Here is a 25,467-nt window from a genome sequence, read left to right as displayed (position 1 = left end):
CCCCAAAGAGAGCAGATCCGTTCCGGTTATGTCAATCATGTATCTAGGACTTCTGCTTATTTTCCCCACCAAGTTTCATCCCGATCTCTCCACTCTAAGCGTTTTCCAAGTTTTAGGTTTCCCCCTCCCCCCCCCCCCCAATGTCACCAGATCCGGTCGGGATTTAAAATAAGAGATCTGAGTTAAGAGGTTCTTCTAAATATCAAATTTCATTGAGATCCGATTACCCATTCGTAAGTTCAAAATACCTCATTTTTTTTTAATTTTTCAGAATTACCCCCCCCCCCCAACTACCCCAAAGAGAGCGGATCCGTTCCGGTTATTTCAATCATGTATCTAGGACTTGTGCTTATTTTTCCCACCAAGTTTCATCCCGATCCTTCCACTCTAAGTGTTTGCCAAGATTTTAGGTTTCCCCCTCCCCCCCCCCGATATCACCAGATCCGGTCGGGATTTAAAATAACAGCTCTGAGACACGATATCCTTCCAAACATCAAATTTCATTAAGATCTTATCAACCGTTCGTAAGTTAAAAATACTTCAATTTTTCTATTTTTTCCGAATTAACCGCCCCCCCCCCGATGGTAAAATCGGTCAAATGATTATTTTTAATTTAATCTGGTCCGGTCCCTGATAAGCTTGCCAAAGTTCATCGGCCTAGCTTACCTGGAAGTGCCCAAAGTAGCAAAACTGGGACAGAAAGACCGACAGAATTTGCGATTGCTATATGTCACTTGGTTAATACCAAGTGCCATAAAAATGCGGTTTAATATGGGACATGAATTCTGTGATAAAAATAAAATGTATTTATCAGCGATGGAGGTTAGATTTTAGTTGATAGTCCGATATAGAGACTTTTACTGACTTGAATTTGAGCATTATTTCGTTTTTTAGTAAGGGAAGGAGTATTCTTAATATACATAGAGACTTACCCGCATAGAGATAGAAATCCAGACCTTTTTTAAATTTCTAAAAGCATCCATTTTAGAAAATCGAGTTGTCCCCGATAAAAATAGATAATTGCCCATTCCTGGTTGAAGAATAACAAGCTTATGTTCCTAGAAAATCAGTAGAGGATCACGTGACGCTTCTGTTCCTGGAAATAGCAGAACAATCCTTTGTTTTTCCACTTAGAAGAATAGCAAGTCTTTGTTTCTAGAAAATCAATAGAGGATCAGGTGACGTCTCTTTTCCTAGAGAGAGCGGGAAAATTCTTTGTTTGTCAAGAACACAAGACTCTGTGTGTGTTATGAAGGAAAATGTTGAGTTATTATCAATTTGGACCATGCTCTTACTTGGGAAGGGCCCTGAACGGTTTTCGGTCTTCGTGGGGTTTTTAAACTCTTGGAGGAAAAAAATCCCCTATTATGAAATAAGCATCTTGAAGAAAACAAACTCCTATTACGTAACAGGTCACATGAGATCGAGTCATCTTCACATGTAAATATTGGCCCATGATAGATTTTTTTATAAGGACCCCCCTGCTTGACTAAGGACCTGGAATCTAACAAGCTCTATTACGTAACATCCAAAGAAATATTTGCATAAGTAAACAATACCCTACTGCGTAAGAAGCAATTACACCTTGAAGAAAAAATTTCCTATTACGTTACAAGCATCTGTGTCTTGGAGAAGTTTCCAAAAAATGTCCAGACCGAGATTTTAAGGGGGCGGGTCCCCTTTGAGACTGGAGCCCCCTCACTAGTTTTTCTGTTGTAAACTCTTCTTTCGCAGTTACCTACTGAATCCCAGTTCACAAGTTTTTACGTTTTAAACTCTCATATCCCAGTTTAATTATTCAATAATAAACGATTTTATATTCTGATGTTTTTGTTTCAGTAGTTATCACCAATTTTTTTAAAGATTATTGTTAGTCATGTTTTATTGATTGACTCCGAAATAACTCAGAAAATTATTTAATGTTTTTGTGTCATCACGCTAATTACGGTCTAATTAACAAAGTTATTTTTATATTTTAATTCTCAAATAATACATTTATTAATTTTAAGCTTATGGTCATATCAACACATACTTATATTTTCAAACTCTCCAAAGTCCAGATTGTTATCCCACTGGCTACCCTCGTGATATCTGGAACTTGCTGTACATTGGAACTGTGAGCAACGATTTTGGCTTCATACTGCTCCTTGAAAAAAGACATCAATTGTAAAGCTGTCATGCCTTTAACCTGCCAGACGCATGGATTACGAATACCAGCTTGCATGATTTGAATCTGACCTGGATGGAGTAGCGAAAGCATAGCCTGTAGATCCTTGGACTGTTTTGCAGTTATCCCATCTAGATAGCATTTTTCTCCCCAAAATTCAGTCTCAGTAACACGAATAAACATGCCTATAACAAAAACAATTCAAAGTGGTAAGTTTTAACAAGATTATTGGCCAAATGGCTGGGTTATAAAACGTTTTCTGGAAAGTTTATTTCAAAAACTAATATTTTGCAGTCCGGTGTGCCTTTAAGATCTAAAATGAAAAGGGGACTTAATTCTCTTATTTTCTTTTTCCAGAGATACTCAGGATAAGGAACTACAGTTTTGAGGAAGCTGTATCCACTAATAGTATAAAGGTAATGAAAGTTGTAAAAGTAGAGTGTTTAAATATATACAGTAAATAAAAATGTCATATTAGTCTCAGTTTGGGATATTAATATTGCTCCTTTTCTGTCCTTTCTTATTATCTCCTTTCGTTATTGAAACGTAAAACTTTGTTATCAACACTACAAAACTGAAAAATTAGGTCTTAAACATTCCACTAAAACGCGACTTAGCAAGGGTTTTTACTGAAGTCGCCTTGTAGGTGTCGAGTAGGGGCTCCTTATGATCTAGACATAAAGTAGTATTTGGCTAGATTTCCTCTTTCCAAGCAGTTCGTGGTAACGTGGTAACGAACTGTGGTAAAGAGCGACCCGGCTGAATAGTAGCCGAAACTCTAAAAAACTGAATTTTGATACCAATAGTTACATCGAAAGAATTTTATTTTTATTCTAATTTTAAATATATAAAATTCATCAATTTTAGTCTTACTCCTCAAAAGTCGCGAGCCTGTGAAAATTTGGCTTATTTTAAAAAATAGGGGGAAACACCCCCTAAAAGTCATAGGATCTTAACAAAAATCACTCCATCAGATTCAGTGTATCAGAAAACTCTAGGCTACTGTCGAAGTTTCACGATCCTATATACAACAATGTGAAATTTTGTAATTTTTAGACAGATGATGCATGTTTTTTTTCCACGGGTGATCGTACCGATCCAGTGGTCCTAGAATGTCACAAGGAGGCTCATGGAGGGCACCTAGGCCCCTCCCACGCTCATTTTTTCCAATTTCACTAGATCAAGATTTTGAGATATTTATTTTGTTCAACATAGTCGAATAACAATAATTATGTTTTAGGGACGACTTAATCCCCCAGAGTCCCTGAGGGAGGGGCTGCAAGTTAAAAACTTTGACCATTGTTTACATACAGTAATGGTTATTGGGAAGTGCACAAACGTTTTCAGAGGTACTTCTTCGCGTTGGACGTGGGTGTGGCTCAGAGGGAGGGAGTTAAGTGGGAGTATCTTTACATGGAGGAATTTATCATGAAGGAAGAAAATTTCCTTGAAGGGGTGCAAGATTTTCTAGAATTATTTAAGAAAAACAATGTGAAAATAAATAAAAAAAAAATTTCACCTGAAAGTAAAGAGCAGCATTAAAACTTAAAACTAACATAAATTATTACGTATATATGGGTGTTCGTCTCCTCCTCAATACCTTGCTCTTTAACCTAAAGTATTTTTAGTAATTGCAACTATTTATTCTACACCATTTGTGATTCAGGGGTCATTCTTAAAGAATTGGGACAAAATTTAAGTTTTAGTGTAAAGAGCAAGGTATTGACGAGGAAGCAAATCCTCTCATATACGTAATAAAAATATAAAAATATAGAAGTTCACTACGTTAGTTATTTCATAAGTTACGTATATTTATTACTAATAAAGACGTTCGCAAACAAAGTTCTAGTTGCAATTTGAAGTAACCAAACATTGGAAGACAGCTAGGCATCCTCCCCACCTCTTTTTATATCAAAATTGTCCAATCAAAACTATGAGAAAGCCAATTAGCCAAAAAAACTAATATGCAAATTTCGTTTAAGTTTTTCATGCGCGGTGAGCCAAAATCAAAGGTAAAAAAAAAGGTAAAGGATACGGCATTAGACTTTACAGTCCCTACCGGCGGTGCTGATCTCCGTTTCTTGGCCCTTCAGCCAGGAAGTGCAATGGGGGGTTGGGGGCCAACCATCATGTGCTTTCGCACACCCTTCCTGTTTACCTTCCCCAGATTTCTCCAGGTACCCATTTAAACCTGGGTCGACTCTGGCTAAGCTTACAGAGTCACGCCACTGACTCCCGTCCCAAACCGAACAATTGGGTACACTGGGATTCGAACCCGCGTCTTTTCAGACAAAGGATCCCAAATCCAGTGCACCAACAAACAAAATCAAAACATATATTAATTTAAAAAACGCTCAGAAATTAAATAAAAAACACATTTTTTCAACTGAAGGTAAGGAGCGACACTAACACTTAAAACGAACAGAAATTATTCGGTGTATGAGAGGGGCTGTCCCCTCCTTAACGTCCCTCTCCTTAGCTAAAGTTTTTTTTATTGTTTTCAAAAAAAAAATTGTGACTAAGAGTCAAACTTTAGTGGAAAGAGCGGGAAGTTAAGGAGGGGACAGCCTCTTACATATACAGAATAATTTCTGTTCATTTTAAATTTTAATATCCCTCCCTACTTTCAGCTGAAAGAACTTGTTGTTTTTTTTATATTGGGATAAAAACTATGAGCAACAATGTTTACTCTACACTTTTGAATCATTAATCACCTTAACTCTAAAATTGTGGTACTGAAATCCTAGTCCTTAGGTATTTCTGATTGAAATATTTATTGAACAAAATGCATATTCTACATTTTGAATTTTAAATTTAATATATTAAAAATTATTTAGACTTAAAGAAATAAAAATCAGTATATGTATTTGAACATACTTTTTCAGTAAAGTGTAAATTATGTACTTGTCTTCGGAATGTATGGGAGGTGTCAGCCCTCATCATTTTAAATTCTGGTTGTATTGAGTTTGACTCAATTATTTATTGTAAGTTCTGTTCGTTTTGTGTTTTATTAAATAAAAAAAAACAAGTTTTTTTTTAACTGAAAGTAAGGAGCGACATTAAAACTTAAAACGAACAGAAATTACTTCGTATATGAAAGAGGCTACTTCCTCACCAATGCCCCGCTCTTTACGCTAAAGTTTGACTCTTTCTCTCAATTCTTCTTTTCAAAACAGTAAAAATCTTTAGCGTAAAGAGCGGGGCGTTGATGAGGAAGCAGCCTCTTTCATATACGAAGTTATTTCTGTTCGTTTTAAGTTTTAATGTCGCTCCTTACTTTCAGTTAAAAAAAAATTGTTTTTTTATTTAGTTTCTGAACGTTTTTGAATCAATCCATGTTTTGATTTTGGCTCTCCGCAGAGGAATAATTAAAACGAAATTTGCATATTTTTTTTTTTGCTAAATGGCTTTCTCATAATTTTGATCGAATGATTTTGAGAAAAAAAGAGCGGGGGAGGAAGCCTAGTTGCCCTCCGATTTTTTGGTTAATTAAAAAGGCAACTAGAACTTTTAATTTTTTACGAATATTTTTATTAGTAAAAGATTTACGTAACTTATAAATTAGCTTACGTAAAGAACTTTTGTATTCTCATATTTTTATTACATATATGAGGGGGTTCTCCCCCTTGTCAGATCCTCGCTCTTTACACTAAAGCTTAAATTTTGTCCCAATTCATTAAGAATGACCCAAGAATCACAAAAGCCGTAGAATAAATAGTTGAAATTACTAAAAATACTTTAGCGTAAAGAGCGAGGTATTAGAAGGAGGTGAGCCCTCCAAATGGGTAATAATTTCTGTTTGTTCTAAGTTTTAATGCTGTTCCTTACTTCCAGCTGAAAGAACTTTTTCATATTTATTTTTTCATTGTTTTTTTTTTAAATAATGCTAGTAAATCCTGCGCTCCCTTCATGGAGATTTTCTTCCCCCATGATAAATGAAAACACCTGTACACTTCCCAATAACCATTACTATATGTAAGAACTGGTCAAAGTTTGTAACTTGTTGCCCCTCCCACGGGGACTCTGGGGGAGTAAGTCGTCCCCAAAGACATAGTTACAAGGTTTTTTGACTACGCTGAATAAAATGGCTATCTCAGAATTTTGATCCGTTGACTTTGGTAAAATAATGAGCGTGGGAGGGGGCCTAGGTGCCCTCCAATTTTTTTGGTCACTCAAAAAGGACACTAGAACTATTTATTTCCGTTAGAATGAGCCCTCTTACAACATTCTAGGACAACTGGGTCGATACGATCACCCCTGGAAAAAAAAAAAAAAAAAAAATGAACACGCATCCGTGATCTGCCCTCTGGCAAAAAATACAAAATTCCACATTTTTGTAGATAGGAGCTTGAAACTTCTACAGTAGGGTTCTCTAAGACGCTGAATCTGATGGTGTGATTTTCGTTAAGATGCTATGACTTCTAGGGGGCGTTTACCCCTATTTTCTAAAATAGCGCAAATTTTCGCAGGCTCGTAACTTTTGATGGGTAAGGACTAAACTTGATGAAACTTATATATTTAAAACCAGCACTAAAATGCAATTCTTTTGATGTAGGTATTGGTATCAAAATTCCATTTTTTAGAGTTTTGGTTACTATTGAGCCGGGTCGCTCCTTACTATAGTTCGTTACCCCGAACTGTTTGATTTATTTATTGTTGGTGCTCTGAGGTAGTTTTGTGCTGGGAAGATAATTTAACATTTTTTGCTTATCTTTATTTTAATAGAGTTCTTTACTTCACTTTGAAAAACTTTATAGGACATGCTTTTTCAATTAATTTCTGTTCGTTTGTTATTGACATAAACTTTTTCATGGAAAAACCAAAAAATGTTTTAAACTTTTTTTTCTATAAGAATCCCTAGCTTGACTTGCTATTTGTATGTTGGAGAAAATTTTTCAACAAATTTTTAACAAAATACACCCTTTTGAAATTCTAGATATGTATGCTATTCTTTAATTCAGTTTTACATATTCTCAAGTTGACCAGGATAATGAAAACTGATATTATTCCCAAAAATTGCAAGTAAGATCTTTGACAGCAAAGCTTACACTCTTTTTGTTTGGTTATATTGTAAGAGCAGGAGTAGTAATAGTAGCAGCCCTGAAAGCTTCAACTTATTACCCTCAGTCGTTCTTGCGATATTGTTTAGGGGTCTTATTGGAAACCAGCATACACACAGTGCATTTTTATTTATTTTTCAAGGAGAATTTAGCTTTAAAGTATAATGGACTATTAAAATAATTGTGGTGGGTTGACAAACCGAAAATCCTTAGAGACATTGCTACTAGACCATTTAACTATGCTGAATAAAATGGCTAGTTTAATATTTTGATTGGTTTTGTTTAAAAAATTAATAAAGTCAGAAAGAGGGCTGCCTGTCTGCCAATCACTGTTGACTCCCAAGAACTTTTAATTACCTATCAGATTTATTCTTTAGAAGTTTCCATGTTATTGCTATCTATAATTGTGTTGCGGAGCAACACTACTGCTTTCGTAGTTTTTTTTTTTTCACCGTGATCAGCGACCTGTAGGTCCGAAGTGGTAAGAGTTAAAAATTTGAGATTTTTCAGAGGGAAGGGAAACGTGACACAGAGTAAAAAAATTCCAGAGAAGTTCCTAAAATTTCTAACAGTTTTCCATAAAAAAAAATAAAACCGTTTTTTCTTAGAAACTCTGCGTTCGATGTTTGGCGTCAAATTAAGACGACCCTAGCTTCGGAAATAAACTTGTTAGAAATACAGTTATGCTGAACTCATGTAGAACTTTCATTTGTCTCTTCGAGAACCGGAGCACAAAATTCCGTAGCTCTTACAGATTTCCCGGAAATAATTCCGGAAAAGTCCATCTCGTTCCGATTTTTTTTGGAATTTTCTCAAATTTTCGATTTTGATGTTTCTTATATTTTTATCGAGTAGTGCTATGAAAAGTATGCAAGAAGAAGTGAAGTGTTCTATATACCATGTTGCTTCGTTCTCTAAGAAATAATTTCCGAAGTTTCGATGTTCTAGAGGTAACTTCTGTTCTGGACCAGCTAGAATTTTTTTTCCAACGTGGTTCGACAGGTCTCGATCTCCTAACAACTGGAGCTTACAATAGTTTCTCCGAAATAAAATTCCTTCTGTGGGTTTTTCTATTTGGAAGTTTTGTCATACCCTCGGGGCAATTTAAATTTTTTGGTGAATTTGGTTTGTTTTATATTTTCCTAGCTTAGACCATCAAAAGTTAAGCAGAAAACTATAAGACGTTATTTCCGTATCTCTTTCAGATATCCCGGAAATAATTCCCGAAATGTGCGTCTCGAAACATAATACTTCGAATTGGCGTCAAGTTAAGACGGCCCTAGTTTCGGAAGTAAACGTTTTAGAGATAAAATAATTATGAACTCATATAGAACTTTTATTGATGTTTCTCGTTTATTTCTGGACCAGCTAAACATTTTACCAAACTCAGTTTAGTAGGAGCTCGAAATAAAACCATATCAAAGAAGCTTCAAGATAACAATCGAAGCCGCATTAGAAAAATGTCCTCTGAAGGACATAATGGAGACTGTTGCTCCGCAACTGTGTCCCGTATGGCACAGTTGCACGTGTTGCTCCGCAACTGTGCCCTAAGGAACAGGGCACAGTTGCTGCAACACTTCCCGTTGCACAGGCAACGGAGGTCTAATTTCACTGTGGTGTCCATGATATTGCTTATATGCCCTTTTGAAAACCTTCATGCAAATAGTTTTGTTCGTTTAATTGAAATTCACCCTAGATTTTCCCTGAAAGTTTCACCTAAATACCCTTAGCGTCATTAGTTATAGCTATCGTAGCAATAGCCTTAATATTAAATACGCAGTTCCTTTTGGTTAGTTCTAAACTAATTCTAAATCCTCTAAAATCAAACAGTTCGTGGTAACGAACTGTAGTAAGGAGCGACCCGGCTCTGTAGTAACCAAAACTCTAAAAAATGAAATTTTGATACCAATACCTACATCAAAAGAATCGCATTTTAATGCTGATTTTAAATATATAAGTTTAATCAAGTTTAGTCTTACCCATCAAAAGTTACGAGCCTGAGAAAATTTGCGTTATTTTAGAAAATAGGGGGAAACGCCCCCTAGAAGTCTTAGAATCATAACGAAAATCACACCATCAGATTCCGCTTATCAGAGAACCCTACTGTAGAAGTTTCAAGCTCCTATCTACAAAAATGTGGAATTTTGTATTTTTTGCCAGAAGGCAGATCACGGATGCGTGTTTATTTGTTTTTTTTTTTTTTTTTTTTGTTTTTTTTTCCCAGGGGTGATCGTATCGACCCAGTTGTCCTAGAATGTTGCAAGAGGGCTCATTCTAACGCAAATGAAATGTTCTAGTGCCCTTTTTAAGTGACCAAAAAAATTGGAGGGCACCTAGGCCCCCTCCCACGCTAATTATTTTACCAAAGTCAACGGATCAAAATTCTGAGATAGCCATTTTATTCAGCGTAGTCGAAAAACCTTATAACTATGTCTTTGGGGACGACTTACACCCCCACAGTCCCCATGGGAGGGGCAACAAGTTACAAACTTTGACCAATGCTTACATATAGTAATGGTTATTGGGAAGTGTACAGGCGTTTTCAGGAGGATTTTTTTGGTTGGGGGAGGGGTTGAGAAGAGGGGGATATGCTGGGGGAACTTTCCATCGATAATTTGTCATGGGGGAAGAAAATCTCCATGAAGGGAGCGCAGGATTTAATAGCATTATTTAAAAACACAATGAAAAAATAAATATGAAAAAGTTCTTTCAGCTGGAAGTAAGGAACAGCATTAAAACTTAAAACAAACAGAAACTATTACCCATTTGAGGGGCTCACCTCCTCCTAATACCTCGCTCTTTACGTTAAAGTATTTTTAGTAATTTCAACTATTTATTCTACGGCTTTTGTGATTCTGGGGTCATTCTTAATGAATTGGGATAAAATTTAAGCTTTAGTGTAAAGAGCGAGGATCTGACAAGGGGGCGAACCCCCTCATATATGTAATAAAAATATGAGAATACAAAAGTTCTTTACGTAAGCTAATTTATAAGTTACGTAAATCTTTTACTAATAAAAATATTCGTAAAAAATTAAAAGTTCTAGTTGCCTTTTTAATTGACCAAAAAATCGGAGGGCAACTAGGCTTCCTCCCCCGCTCTTTTTTTCTCAAAATCATTCGATCAAAATTATGAGAAAGCCATTTAGCCAAAAAAAAAAAAATTCAAATTTCGTTCTAATTATTCCTCTGCGGAGAGCCAAAATCAAAACATGCATTGATTCAAAAACGTTCAGAAATTAAATAAAAAAAAACAAGTTTTTTTAACTAAAAGTAAGGAGCGACATTAAAACTTAAAACGAACAGAAATTACTTCGTATATGAAAGAGGCTGCTTCCTCATCAACGCCCCGCTCTTTACGCTAAAGTTTTTTACTGTTTTAAAAAGAAGAATTGAGAGACAGAGTCAAACTTTAGCGTAAAGAGCGGGGCGTTGATGAGGAAGCAGCCTCTTTCATATACGAAGTAATTTCTGTTCGTTTTAAGTTTTAATGTCGCTCCTTACTTTCAGTTAAAAAAACTTGTTTTTTTTATTTAATTTAACCCAAAACGTCCACCTTAATATGTAATCTGTTCTTGAGATATATATCTATCACCCTGCTGACAAACTATATACTCAGAGATCTTTTTGATTTAGTTCAAAATCTGCAAATATTCCTTAAAAGCTTCTCCTTAATGCCCTTAGCTTCCGTAGTACCATTAGTTGTAGTAACCAAAGTATCATTAATAGCACCATTTTCAAAGTAGCTTAGTTTTTCTTCAACATATCCGTTAAGACACGCTAAAAGTTTCAACTTAAAAACATAAACCACTCATGAAGAATTTCTGATAGACCTTCTTGACGAATTATGTGCAAATAATGTGTTTTGATTTAGTTCAATACTGTTTCAATTTTCCCAAATTTTTTCACCTTAATAACTTCTTCCCAGTATTAGAAGCAGTAGCAGTAGAATTAATAGTAGTAGCCTTAGTTTCAGTAGCAGTTGTAGCACCAGCAACAGTAATAGCAGTAGTAATAGTAGAATTAATAGTATCAGCAGTAGTAATAGCACTCACACTAGCAGTAGAGCTAGTATGAGCAGTAGGAATAGTATTAGGGTGTAAATATTGTCTTTTAGTTAGTTCAACATTCCCCGCAACAAGTCCTATAAGTTTCAATATCATAAACCAAACCATTCCTAAGGTATTTCTCATACGTCCTTTTGACAAAAAGGACGTATGAGCATACAGACAGCGTTTTGAGATTCAGTTCACCGTCTTCTCTCAATATTCCCTGAAAATTTCAAATTCACAACCTTAAGCAGAGTTGCAACACTAGTAGTAATGGCACTAGTGTTAGTACTACCTTATTTCCTTTTGGTCAGTTGAACATCCCTAGCATCACGTTCTGGAAGTTACAACTTAAGACTATTAGCCGTTGCTTCGACATTGCCAATATGCTCTTCTGATAACCCATATATTAAATTCATATACTTCTTGAAATTATTCTCTTAATGCTCTGAGCCATACTAGATGTTGCAATAGAATTAGTAGTTAGATTAGTCGTAGTAGTAAAAGTACCAGTGGCAGTAGTATAAGTTGTAGCACGCAGAGCAGAAGAAACACTAGTTACAAAAGTATTAATAGCAGTAATAGCATGTACATGTTGCCTTTTGGTCAGTTCAACATCCCTTTCAGGATAACCCAGAAGTTTCATCTAGAAACAGTAAGCCGTTTCAAAAATAGTGCTGATCCACCCTTTAACCCCCCCCCTTTATCTCAATACTTTTACAGATAGTTGCAATTGACTTAGTGGTAGTTTGATTGCTTTTGTAGCAGTAGTAGTAGAAGTAGAGGTAAAAATAGAAGTAGAAGCAGTATTAGTAGTGAGATGCATATATTACCTTTTGTTCCATTAATCTTCCTCTTTAAAGCCTTCTTTGAATCTTTCATTCAATACCCAAAACCATTCTTGAGATACGCCCTTTTACAAATGTGCATGGAAATAGCATGTTTTGATTTAATTCAATTTTCACGTAAATATTTTGTCAACTTTTCACCTTCATAAGCTTAGCTTTAATAGTACAATTATCATAGTAGTAGTGGTTGGAGAAGGAGCAGTACTAGCAGTAATAGTGTTGTATTACTCGTAGTAGTAATAGTAGTAATAGAAGTATGGATACTAGTAGCAGGATGTAAATGTTGTCTTTTAGTCAGTTGAAAATTCCCCTCATGATACCTTGGAAGTTTCATCTTGAACAGACTGCCAATTCAAAAAATTAAACAAATACACCATTTTGAAAATCTGTGTACACATAGTATGTTTTGATTTAGTTCCTTTTTTGCCTCAACATTTCCTTAGATATTCATTTCAATATCCTTAGCCTACATAGTACACGCTACAGGAGTAGTAGCTTTAATATAGTTGGGGTAGTAGTAGTAGCAGTAGTAGTTGTAGTAGTAATAGTAGTAGCAAGTAAATAGCGCCTTCTTAGTCAATTGATTATCTCCCTTGTTATTTCCAAGTAATTCCAATTAATATACTCAGTCATTCCTGAGTTGCACCCACTTGAAAACCCGTAAGAACATAGCGTGTTCTGATTTAGTTCAACACTCCCGGCAGCACTCACTGAAATGCTCAACTGAATGCCCTTCGTCTTTTGAAAAGTAAAGGTCAAAAATGCCTTCCTTTCTCAATTAAATAAAAAAAAACTAATTTTTTAGCTGAAAGTAAGGAGCGACATTAAAACTTAAAACGAACAGAAATTACTCCGTATATAAAATGGGTTGTCCCCTCTGCAATCCCTCGCTCTTTACGCTAAAGCTTTTAATTGTTTTAAAAAGTAGAATTGTGGCAAAGAGTCAAACTTTAGCATAAAGAGCGAGGGATTGCGGAGGGGACAACCCATTTTATATACGGAGTAATTTCTGTTCGTTTTAAGTTTTAATGTCACTCCTTACTGTCAGCTAAAAAAATTAGTTTTTTCTTATTTAATTTCTGAACGTTTTTGAATTAATGCATGTTTGGTTTTGGCTCTCCGCACATAAATTATTAAAATGAAATTTGTATATTAATTCTTTTTTGGCTAAATGGCTTTCCCTTAGTTTTGATCAGACGATTTTGAGAAATAAGGGGTGGAGAAGGAGGCTTAGTTGCCCTCCAATTTTTCGGTTACTTAAAAAGGCAACTAGAACTTTTAATTTTCAACGAACGTTTTTATTAGTAAAAAATATATGTAACTTTAGAATTAACTTACGTAACAAACTTTCATAACCTTACATTTTTATTATGTATATGAGGGGGTTTGTACCCTCGTTAATACCTCGCTCTTTACACTAAATCGTAAGTTTTGTCCCAATTCTTTAAGAATGACCCCTGAATCAGAAAGGCCGTAGAATAAATAGTTGAAATTACTAAAAATACTTTAGCATAAAGAGCGAGGTATTTATCTCCTCCTAAATACCTCGCTCTTTATGCTAAAGTATTTTTAGAACCCCTCATATGTGTAATAATCTCTGTTCGTTTTATGTTTCAATGCTACTCCTTCCTTTCATTTGAAAAACGTTTTCATGTTTATTTTTCATTGTTTTCTTATAGTAATGCTAGAAAATCATGCGCCCTTTTCCTTGAATTTTTCTTCCCCCATGACAGATTCCTCCAAGGAAAGATCCTCCAACACAGCCCCCTCCCTTCAGCCCCACCCCCCAAGCAAAATAAAATCCCCCTGAAAACGTCTATACACTTCCCAATAACCATTACTATATGTAAACACTGGTCAAAGTTTGTAACTTGCAGCCCCTCCCCCATGGATTGTGGGGGAGTAAATCATCCCCAAATACATAGTTATTATGGTTTTTGACTATGTTGAACAAAATGGCTATCTCAAAGTTTTGATCCGTTGACTTTGGGAAAAAATGAGCGTGGGAGGGGGCCTAGATGCCCTCCAATTTTTTTGGTCACTTAAAAAGGGCACTAGAACTTTTCATTTCCGTTAGAATGAGCCCTCTTGCGACATTCTAGGACCACTTGGTCGATACGATGACCCCTGGGGAAAAGAAAAAAAAAACAAACAAACAAACAAACAAATAAACACGCACCCGTGATTTGTCTTCTAGCAAAAAATACAAAATTCCACATTTTTGTAGATAGGAGCTTGAAACTTCTACAGTAGGGTTCTCTGATACGCTGAATCTGATGGTGTGATTTTCGTTAAGATTCTATGACTTTTAGGGGGTATTTCCCCTATTTTCTTAAATAAGGCAAATTTTCTCAGGCTCGTAAATTTTGATGGGTAAGACTAAACTTGATGAAATTTAAATATTTAAAATCATCATTAAAATGCAATTCTTTTGATGTAGCTATTGGTATCAAAATTCAATTTTTTAGAGTTTTGGTTACTATTGAGCCGGGTCGCTCCTTACTACAGTTCGTTACCACGAACTGTTTGATAGCCTATTCTATGTGAATAATGGACAAATTGCCTAGATTACAGTCATTTACCTGATAACTCTGGAGGGGAGGGGGGTTGACATCCCCAAAAACATAATTACTGGAACTTTTAACTGTGCTGAACAATGTAGCGGTCAAAATGTTTAAATTGGATAAGTTTTGGGAAACGATGAGTGTTAGGGGTAGGGTTGTTACCTCCAATCACCTCTCACTCTTAAACTGGGCACTATAACTTTTAATTTCAATAAAAACATTAAATGCATTTGGGGCATAACTCAAAACCGCTGCTCCTGGCGGGCTTTGTCAGCTTTGGGGACAATTTTATACTTTCTTTGGACTATTTTGAACAAAATGGCCAACTCGAACTTTGATTGAATACACTTGTGGTAAAGAAGGCGTAGGGTGGGGGGGGGGGGTAGTTACCCTCCAACCACTTTTAACCTTTAAAAAAGGAAATAGAACTTTCAATTTCCAATGAATGAGTCCCTCCAGAGTTCATACAGCCTCTCCTTTCAGTATAGCTTTATATGCTCCCGGGAGATAGCTTACCTTACCTTTGAGCTCTGGAGGGTTGTATTAACTCCAGAGGCATTGTTAAATGACATTTGGACTATTTTGAACAGAATGAGTATTTCAGAGTTTTGATCAGATGCATTTGGGGTAACTAGGGTGTGGGGGAGTCTATTTTTCCTCTGAGGACATATGACTCTCAAAAACGGAACTTGAACTTGAGTTTCTACTTAAATCAGCCTCCTCCAAAGTTTATACGACCACTCCATCTATAAAAGCCTTATATTCCCCGGGACATAACCTACAACCCTTACCGCTGGGCTCAACCCTGGAGGCATTATTATATGATCTTTAGACTATTTAAAACAAAATGGCTATCTTAAATTTGGATCAGATGAGGAAAAGATAGCGGTGGGAGGGGGCTAGTAACCCTGCAAACACTTTTGACTCTTAAAAAGGGCACTAGAGCTTCCAGCTTCCAATCGAATTATCCCCCTTTAAAGTATCTACGATTTTAACAATGGGCCGCTAGTATAGCTTATAGCCCTTGCCCAGAGGACTTTGCGGGGGGGGGGTTGATATTCCCAAAGACATAATAACTGGGAAATTTCTCCTATGCTGAAGAAAAGATTGTCGCAAAATTTTGATAAGATGTGTTTGGAGAAATGATCGGCATATGGAGGGGAGACTGGTTGCCTTCCAATAACTTTTTACTCATGAAAAATGCACAAGAAAATTCGATTTCCTATAGAATGAGCTAATTACAAAGTTCTTGCGATGACTCTTTCTGTATTAATGTCTGGAAAAATAAATAATACATTGAGTCCACTTTTTTCTTGCAAGAAGGCAGTGCTGTTCCACTACGAAATAAGCAGAAAAAAGGATAACAAAAGTGAAAAAAAGAAAATATAAGTGAAAAAAGGGATAGTGAAAATAGAAATAAGAAATTGTTTTTGATTAACTCAAAAAGATCATGTGTAGAGGAAGAAATGAATCTAAAGTCTTAATCAGGGCATGGGATTATGTTGAGCCCGCCTTCGTCCTCACTCTCTAGAATACGGGGTCCACACGTGAATCTAAGAGGGACCACAATTCTTGTTAATGGACGATAGAGTCAAAGGTAGCAGTAATGTCAGCTGTTCCGACAAACAGGGGAAAATTGGCCAATGATGAAGTTGTTATTTGTCTCCATATTAGCCGGTGCGGGTTTCAAAAGCTCAAGCCATTCCCAAATTCATATTGTTTGGCTTTCATCTGACCATGCAACAAGATAGTTGCACCTGAACCCTCTCAGATACTTTACTGATATCTGAAGTAACTGATTTGATGCACAGTTGGAACAGGAAGGTCAAAATACTCATCTAGCTGGTTTTTGTCGGGCTGCAAGCGTCTCGGTATAATCCATCTAAATCCTGAAGACTTGTTGTTCGGTATTAAATCAATATACCATTTTGAAATGGTGACTGATGTGTGGATTAGTTTTGCGTTGTGTAGCTGTTGAGATTTTAATGTGAAGTCCAGACTCATTGAGAGATGGTACAAGCACGTACTTATAAAGGTTTAAGCAATTTTTATTGAAAATGGGACTTGGAACATTTGGATCAGCCCTAATTCAGTTAAAATTGCCTCAAATGAATGTTTGGGTCAATCTTAAATGGGGCAATTTCTGCTCTTGTTGTACTGAAAAATTCTTGACAGTATGCGCAATTTTTTTTGAACGTCGAAAGCAAGAAGAACTGCTCCAGTGGAACGGTATCTTGACTTAAGCTAGAATTATGTCAAGGGTATCTTGTTCATATACAAATCTGTCCTGAGCTGTTCACTTTATTATACCGTCAATGTCTGATTGTCACTTGTGGATCAACAATAGTACAGATAAGCCAATTCCACCTTGATCGCTGCAATTGTAGTCGAAATCTACAACGGCATTAATTTTAGTCAGTAGCAGAAAGTTCACAAAAAAGTGATAGATATCTGACGAAGCCAGGAGTGTACTATGAACAAAAGTAAAGAAGTTGTATTTTGGAAGTTTGTATGTGGCCTGCAAGATCGTGTGGCCGAACGATCTGGCAGCTCTCCCTAAGATTGATGAAAAAACCGGTCATTGTCAAGAAGCTGGCAGTTAAAATCTCCACAGATGATAATTTTTCTGACTTGTATGGTTTGGCAAGCCTCTCAAGACAGTTTGCATAATGTAATGTAAAGACTATGATTTTCATATTGTCTTTGATTTCAGCTTTCTACTTAAGTACATCAATTGTAAACAAAACTTTGACACTTGTTCTCCAGAGTATAAGATATTAAGCGTTAGACTTGAGGCGTTGTTAGAAAAAAAAAAAAAACGGCAGCAAGATATCAGCTGTCCCAATTTTTTTTTTCTTTCAATAAAATTTAATTGAAGAACATATAAAAACAAGTATTGCAAAATCTAAATTCTGTAGGAGGTCTTGACACGGGATTCTGCTGTAAATATAGTTAATATCTTCCGTTCACACTATATGCAGTTCCAGGAATTTTAGTGGTGTTTTCCATTTTACTACTGAAAACACTGCCCAACTCTAACAATTTTCAGAAGTCGTAATTCAAAGCACTAGCAAAATGGTTTTACGTAAACAATGTATTTTACTTTTGATTCCTGAGTCATTACGCTAAAATTAACTTCCCTGTGGAGAAAGTTGCCTATTTCACGTACTTACGTAATTCCTTCGTGTTCAAAATTCCTTCACTTTTTCCTTCATGTTCAAAAGGAATAAATTGCAAATTTGTTTTATAAAGAGAAGTGTGACTGATGTCTTGTACACAAATACGCACTGAATTTACCTACACCTTGTATGTATATTAATACAAACTAAAATACGCACTGAATTTACCTACACCTTGTATGTATATTAAGTAATATTTAAGTAAATTTAAGTAAAATGTATATTTAAGCAAATATTTTTCAAAAGCATTTTGAAAAGAACAGCATATTTGAACCGTTTTTTTACTATCCTAAACTATCATTTTATTTAAAACCGACTGACAAAGCAGTGTAATGGGTTTCCTTTATTGTTCTGAAAAACTGTGATTTTTCAACATGAGGTGTACACGCATAGACAGTGATATGAACTTCTTGAGTATTATCATCAAAAGCGCCAGTATCTTCTTTTTATTAAACGAACAGTTTAGTAATATCTTCGTTTTATTAAACAAATATTTTAGTAAATGTAAAGAAAATTGGTGTCTAGTAACAGTAACAGTATCAAACAGTTCGTGGTAACGAACTGTGGTAAGGAGCGATCCGGCTCAATAGTAACCAACACTCAAAAAAATTGAATTTTGATATCAATAGCTACATCAAAAGAATCGCATTTTAATGCTGATTTTAAATATATAAGTTTCATCAAGTTTAGTCTTACCCATCAAAAGTTACGAGCCTGAGAAAATTTGCCTTATTTAGGAAAATAGGGGGGAACACCCCCTAAAAGTCGTAGGATCTTAACGAAAATGACACCATCAGATTCAGCGTATCAGAGAACCCTACTGTGGAAGTTTCAAGCTAATATCTACAAAAATGTGGAATTTTGTATTTTTTGCCAGAAAACAAATCACGGGTGCGTGTTTGTTTGTTTGTTTTTTTTTTGTTTTTTTTCTTTTCCCCAAGGTTCATCGTATCGACCAAATGGTCCTAGAATGTCGCAAGAGAGCTCATTCTAACGGAAATGAAAAGTTATAGTGCCCTTTTAAAGTGACCGAAAAAATTGGAGGGCATCTAGGCCCCCTCCCACGCTCATTTTTTTCCTAAAGTCAACGGATCAAAATTTTTAGTTAGCCATTTTGTTCAACATAGTCGAAAACCATAATAACTATGTCTTTGGGGATGACTTACTCCCCCACAGTCCCTGAGGAAGGGGCTGCAAGTTACAAACTTCGACCAGTGTTTACATATAATAATGGTTATTGGGAAGTGTACAGACGTTTTCAGGGGCATTTTTTTGGTTTTGGGGGTAGGGTTGAGGGGAGGGGGCTATGTGGGAGGATCTTTCCTAGGAGAAATATGTCATGGGGGAAGAAAAATTCAATAAAAAGGGCGCAGGGCGCAGGACGAATCTGGTCACGTTAGAAAAAAACGTCAAATTCAGAGCTTAATATACAATGCTGGGTGTTCAGAGCCTCTCTATTATGGAGTATAATTTGAAAATAACACAACTATAAGAGCGATAGAACATATATACCACAACCATAACTCAACTAACGAAAGAACTGCTAAGAGATAACACAACTATAAAGCGAAAACAGGTGAAAACTAAGGGGAAAATAAACGAACTAAGAGGTGGAAGGGGCCCAGAGAAAAAATATAATCCTTTTCCAATTTTGAGCCTAACTTCCGCAAAGGAGTAATAATGTCAGAAGCCCCGAAATACCGAATTATTTTCTTTTCAAACAGTTCGTGGTAACGAACTGTAGTAAGGAGTGACCCGGCTCAACAGTAAACGAAACTCTAAAAAACGGAATTTTGATGCTAAAATATACATCAAAAGAATCAGATTTTCATGCTGATATTAAATATGTAAGTTTCATCAAATTTAGTCTTTGTCATCAAAAGTTACGAGCCTGAGAAAACTTGCCTTCTTTTAGAAAATAGGGGAAAACACCCCCTAAAAGTCACAGAATCTTAACAAAAATCACACCATGGCATTCGGCGTATCAGAGAACCCTGTAGTAAAATTAAAAAAAAAACATAATAACTAAGTCTTTGGGGATGACTTACTCCCCCACAATCCCTGGGGGAGGGGCTGCAAGTTACAAACTTTGACCAGTGTTTACATATAGTAATGGTTATTGGGAAGTGTACAGACGTTTTCAGGGGGATTTTATTTTGTTTGGGGGTGGGGTTGAGGGGAAGGGGCTATGTGGGAGGATCTTTCCATGGAGGAATCTGTCATGGGGGAACAGAAATTCAATGAAAAGGGCGCAGGATTTTCTAAAATTACTATAAAAAACATTGAAAAAATAAACATAGAAAAGTTTTTTTTTTCAATTGAAAGTAAAGAGTAGCATTGAAACTTAAAACGAACAGAGATTATTACGCATATGAGGGGTTATAAAAATACTTCAGCATAAAGAGCGAGGTATTTAGGAGGAGATAAATACCTCGCTCTTTATGCTATAGTATTTTTAGTAATTTCAACTATTTATTCTACGGCTTTTCTGATTCAGGGGTCATTCTTAGAGATTTGGGACAAAACTAACGATTTAGTGTAAAGAACGAGGTATTAACGAGGGTACAACCCTCTCATACACATAATAAAAATTAAAGAATATAAAAGTGTGTTACATAATATAATTTTTAAGCTACGTATATTTTTTACTAATAGAAAAATTCGTTAAAAATAAAAACTTATAGTTTTATGTAACCGAAAAATTGCATGGCAACTAGGCCTCCTTGCCCATCCCTTATTTCTCAAAATCGTCTGATCAAAACTAAAAAACCATTTAGCCAAAAAAGGAATTAATATGCAAATTTCATTTTAATAATTTATGTGTAGAGAGCCAAAATCAAACATGCATTAATTCAAAAACGTTCAGAAATTACATAAAAAAAACTAGTTTTTTTAACTGAAAGTAAGGAGCGACATTAAAACTTAAAACGAACAGAAATTACTCCGTATATGAAATGGGTTGTCCCCTCCGCAATCCCTCGCTCTTTACGCTAAAGTTTGACTCTTTACCACAATTCTGCTTTTTAATACAATTAAAAGCTTTAGCGTAAAGAGCGAGGGATTGTGGAGGGGACAACCCATTTCATATACGGAGTAATTTCTGTTCGTTTTAAGTTTTAATGTCGCTCCTTACTTTCAGTTAAAAAAAACAAGTTTTTTTTATGTAATCAGTAACAGTAGCTGTCTAGTAACAGCATGGTGCTTCAACAAACGATACGCAAAACTTTAACGTAAACATACCACTTCCAGTCCTCGAAAGATCATTTCGCTGTCCAGTCTCAATCGGTTCTTGCTCCACATTTTTCACAGCTAAAAAAAAAGCAAAAAAAAAACTCATCTCAAAGCTCATACAGATTAAATGGTACTACAAAAATACATACGCATATATACCAACATAAAAAAATGTAATTAAATATTTAGAACTATTTGAATTTTCTCGAGCAGAAAAGCTGATTGTGTAGTCTATTTTAACAGATTAGAATTGCTAAAAATTATAGGGACCCTTATGTCAAAGTGATTAGCTTTTATAAGGCTATGCAAGAAGTATCATTGAACACGCAAACAATAAAAAACTTAAAAATAATATTAACAAAAGAGTATCACCAAATACATATCAAACTTTATTTAATTGAAAACAAAAACTTCAGATAGAACTTTGTAATAATATGCCTGCAGAAGCTATATATAGCTTTAGATAAATAGAAATATTTATTCATCTACGTCAAACAAACAATACTAAATATCAAAACCATATTCGACATAGTATACCCCCTTTCCTGCAAGGTTCTAGGACTAGGAACACAAAACCATGGCATTATACTTAGTTTATAGAATTTAATGGTAGATTTTAAATAGTTCTTAAGTGTGCGGATCCCCAGCTTGGCACTGATTTAAAAACAATGACCCGATCCTTTAGAGAAGGTAACAATGTTGATTTACTTACTGAGGCTGACAAGAGACCAAACTTTTACTTTATCCCCTTTTAATTCTCCAAGGTTTATTGTTTTTGACACTTTTTAAAACATCTTTGAAAATTTGGAAACTTCAATCTTTCCTGAATACCAGTAATTTATTTGTTTGTTTTTCAGTAGCTTGTTTTTTGCGTTTACCACCTCAAAAGTGTTTAGCTTAATGTTTTCTCTTTCAAACCTGAAGCTTAAATACACACAAGTATGTTTCATTATGCAGATTACTTATTATTGGTATATTCCATCAAAAAGTAAGCTTATTTACAAAAATTTTACATGAAGATATAATGAAAAAAGAAATCACCAATGCATGAGCACACAAAAAAGACAAAAGGAGAAAAGGAAGACTGTTTGCCTACATTAGTAATTAATATGGATCAGTACTTGAATATATATATATATATATATATATATATATATATATATATATATATATATATTATATATATATATATATCATGAAAAGAGAAATCACCAATGCAACAGCACAAACACATAAAAAAAAAAAAAAAAAAAAAAAGAGACAGAAGGAGAAAAGAAAGACTGTTTTCCTAAATTGTTTCCTGTTTTCCTAAATTAGGCAAAGAGATGAACTTTAGACACATTTAATTCTGAAGACTGGGAAACTCCGATAACCCTATTGTTATGTTTAATGAATCTATTTTTTTTTATTAATGAATTTAATCAGGTAACTACTGAAAAATCAAATACATGAGGGAAAACATCCCTCAAATACAACAATTCAGAATCTAAAAAGCACTGGGAATAGATTCTGAAAGCTCTATCCATAAGTGATGTCAAAACCCCTCATTTAAATGAAATAGGGAGCCACGAATGAAAATTCAAATACCTATCACTATGCGTAGGCTTTCTATATATTGAGAACAGTAAATGGAAATCCCTTTTAATTAATATGATATTGTGAGCAGGTAGTTTATCATTTTTATCAAACTCCAACGAAAGTTTTAAATTTTCACATAAACTATCTGAATGTTTATGGAAAATGTCTAAGGAATCTAAACCGTGTTTCCAAATGCAAACCATGTCGTCCATAAGTTTGCCCCAGAAACAAAAAGACAGCCTAAAACTGTCTGTAGCTTCAATAGAGTCAATGAAAAGGTTTGCCAACACAGGAGAGGGAGAGGCCTCCGTAATCAACTTCCATATACTTGTTTGTAAACTTCACCTCTAAAACCCAAATAAAGAAAATATTGGAAGGATATCGTGTTTCAAAGCTCTTATTTCAGATCCCGACTAGATATGGCGACATTTGGGGGAGTTGGAGGGATTGGGATAAAACTTGGGGGGGAAAATAAGCACAATTCCTGAATACATGATTGACATAACCGGAACGGAACTGCTCCCTTTGGGGGAGTTGAGGAGAGGGTTAATTCTGAAAAATGAGACAAAACGAGGTATTTTTAAGTTACGGAGGAGTGATCAGATCTTAATGAAATTTTATATTTAGAAGGATCTCGTAACTCAGATCTTTTGTTTTAAATCCCGGCCGGATGGAGTTTGTTGGGGGGGGGGGGTCGGAAATCTTGGAAATGGCTTAGAGTGGCGAGATCAGGTTGAAACTTGGTGGGAAAATAATCATAGGTCTAAGATACGTTACTGACATAGCCGGACCAGATCCACACTCTTTGGGGAGTTGGGGGGGGGGGTAATTCGGAAAAATTAGAAAAATGAGGTATTTGTAACTTTCGAACGGAAGATCAAGTCTTATTAAAATTTGATTTTTGCAAGGGCCTTGTGCTTCAGAGCTCATATTTTAAACAAAACCAGATTGGGGGGAGTTGAAGGGGGAAACCGGAATTCTTGGAAAACGTGAATATTGAGGTATCTTTATCTTACGAGTGGGTGATCGGATCTTAATGCAACTTGATATATAGAAAAATCTTATGTCTCAGATGCTCCATTTTCAATTCGAATCAGATCCGGGGTCCTAGAGGTCTGGAGAGGGATAGCAGAAATCTTAGAAACCGGAAATCTTGGAAAAAGCTTAGAGTGGAGAGATTGGGATGAAACGTGATGGGAAGAATAAGCACAAGTTATAGATACAAGATTGACATAATTGGCACAGATCCGTTCTCTTTGGGGGAGCTAGGGGGTATTAATCTGGATAAATTAGAAAAACTAAGATATTTTTAACTTAAGAACAGATGACCGAATCTTAATGAAATTTGATATTTAGAAGGAACTCGTGTCTCAGAGCTTTTATTTCAAATCCCAACCAGATCTAGTCGACATTGGGGGGAGTTGGAGGGGGGGAACCGGAAATCTTGGAAAAAGCTTACGGTAGAGATCGGGATGAAACTTGTTTGCTAGAATGAGCAAATGTGGTAGATATGTGATTGGTCCAACTGGACTAGATCCGCTCTCTTTGGGAGAGTTAGGGGGTGATATTCAGTGCTTTTGCGAGTTTGGTGCTTCTGGACATGCTAGGACGATGAAAATTGGTAGGCATGTCAGGGAGCTGCACCAATTGACTGCATAAAGTCATTTTACTAGATTCGACCATGTGGGAGGCTCAAAGGAGAGGAAAAATAAGAAAAAATGAGATATTTTAAGTTACGAGTGGGTGATCGGATCTTAATGAATTTTGATTTTTAGAAGGGCCTCGTGACCAAGAACTCTTATTTTAAATTCGGACCGGCATTAAGCCTCTGATTTTCCTTTTAAATCAATCTATTGATTCTTAAAATTTTGCAAGAGCTCAACCCATATGAGCTCTTGGCTCTTCTGGCCTCATCATAAGTGCCATATGAGCTCTTAGCTCTTGTTTTTCTTCTGGAACTCATGCTTCTGACAGTTGTTTCTTTTCTAAGGGCAAATTTTGTTTATGATTCAATGTATTCGTTTTGTTAGTGGTTGTCAAATGTCTTCTATCTGCATATCTCTGTTGTGCTACATTCTAGTGCATCGTAACCTCAAACTTTTTCTATGCTATTTACTTTTGCTGTTCGGACTCTTCCAAAATCATGGATTCCAATGCATATACCCACGGAAATATCTAAAATTGGCTTAATTATTGTTTTACACTTTAGTTTTAAGTAATAAGATTGCAAATCGGAAATTTCAGTTTAATTAAGTAATTTCTAAACACTTCAATATACGATACTGGCAGTTATGTGCTTTAAATGTGTTGTTTTTTCAAGCTAAATGTAGTCAAGAAAATATCTAGGCTGACAACATTTATATCTGTAGAAGTCATCATACTGGGCGGCTGAACGTTTCTCCATTTATGTAATTTATGAATATTTTTTAATCAAAGTTTGGACTCAATATTTTGATTGACTCGTGTCAAGACTAAACGTTGACAACCTTACTTTTTTTGTGTCTAAACATTTTTAGCTTAATTCACAAGAAATTTGTCAATATTTAGCCTAGAGCTCGTTTGATTTTATCTTCAGGTTGTTTGTTCTAACTGCTGTTGGAATGAAACTTTGGTCAATAAAAGTGAGAAGGATTTTCTAATCCCGCTTTGGTTTTTTGTCCCTGCCCAGTTCGACTGATGGGAACAGTTTTTAGGCATATTCTTTACTTTTAGCTCTTCCTCACCGAAGAGGAGCTTCTCCTTTACTAAGCTCCTCCTCTTCCCCAGTACTGCTGGCAGTCACCAGCAACCGA

General features: G+C 35.6%; 1 protein-coding gene across 2 annotated transcripts in view; it reads right to left on the bottom strand.

The window, feature by feature from the left end:
* Nucleotides 1-1,962: 1,962 nt before the first annotated feature.
* Nucleotides 1,963-25,467, bottom strand: part of LOC136029170 (uncharacterized) — a 125,666-nt gene continuing 102,161 nt past the window's right edge. For both annotated transcript variants that reach the window (XM_065707282.1, XM_065707281.1), the window contains exons 3-4: nucleotides 21,107-21,175; nucleotides 1,963-2,352 (exon numbers count right to left, since the gene is read on the bottom strand). In XM_065707282.1, the coding sequence (XP_065563354.1) occupies nucleotides 2,033-2,352; nucleotides 21,107-21,175 (389 nt within the window). In that variant the 3' untranslated portion in view covers nucleotides 1,963-2,032. The remainder of the gene's footprint in view (nucleotides 2,353-21,106; nucleotides 21,176-25,467) is intronic.

Source organism: Artemia franciscana, chromosome 7 (genome assembly GCF_032884065.1).
Source record: "Artemia franciscana chromosome 7, ASM3288406v1, whole genome shotgun sequence".
NCBI lineage: Eukaryota > Metazoa > Arthropoda > Branchiopoda > Anostraca > Artemiidae > Artemia > Artemia franciscana.
Note: the sequence above shows the minus strand (reverse complement) of the source record. Positions and strands in the feature narration are given on the sequence as shown.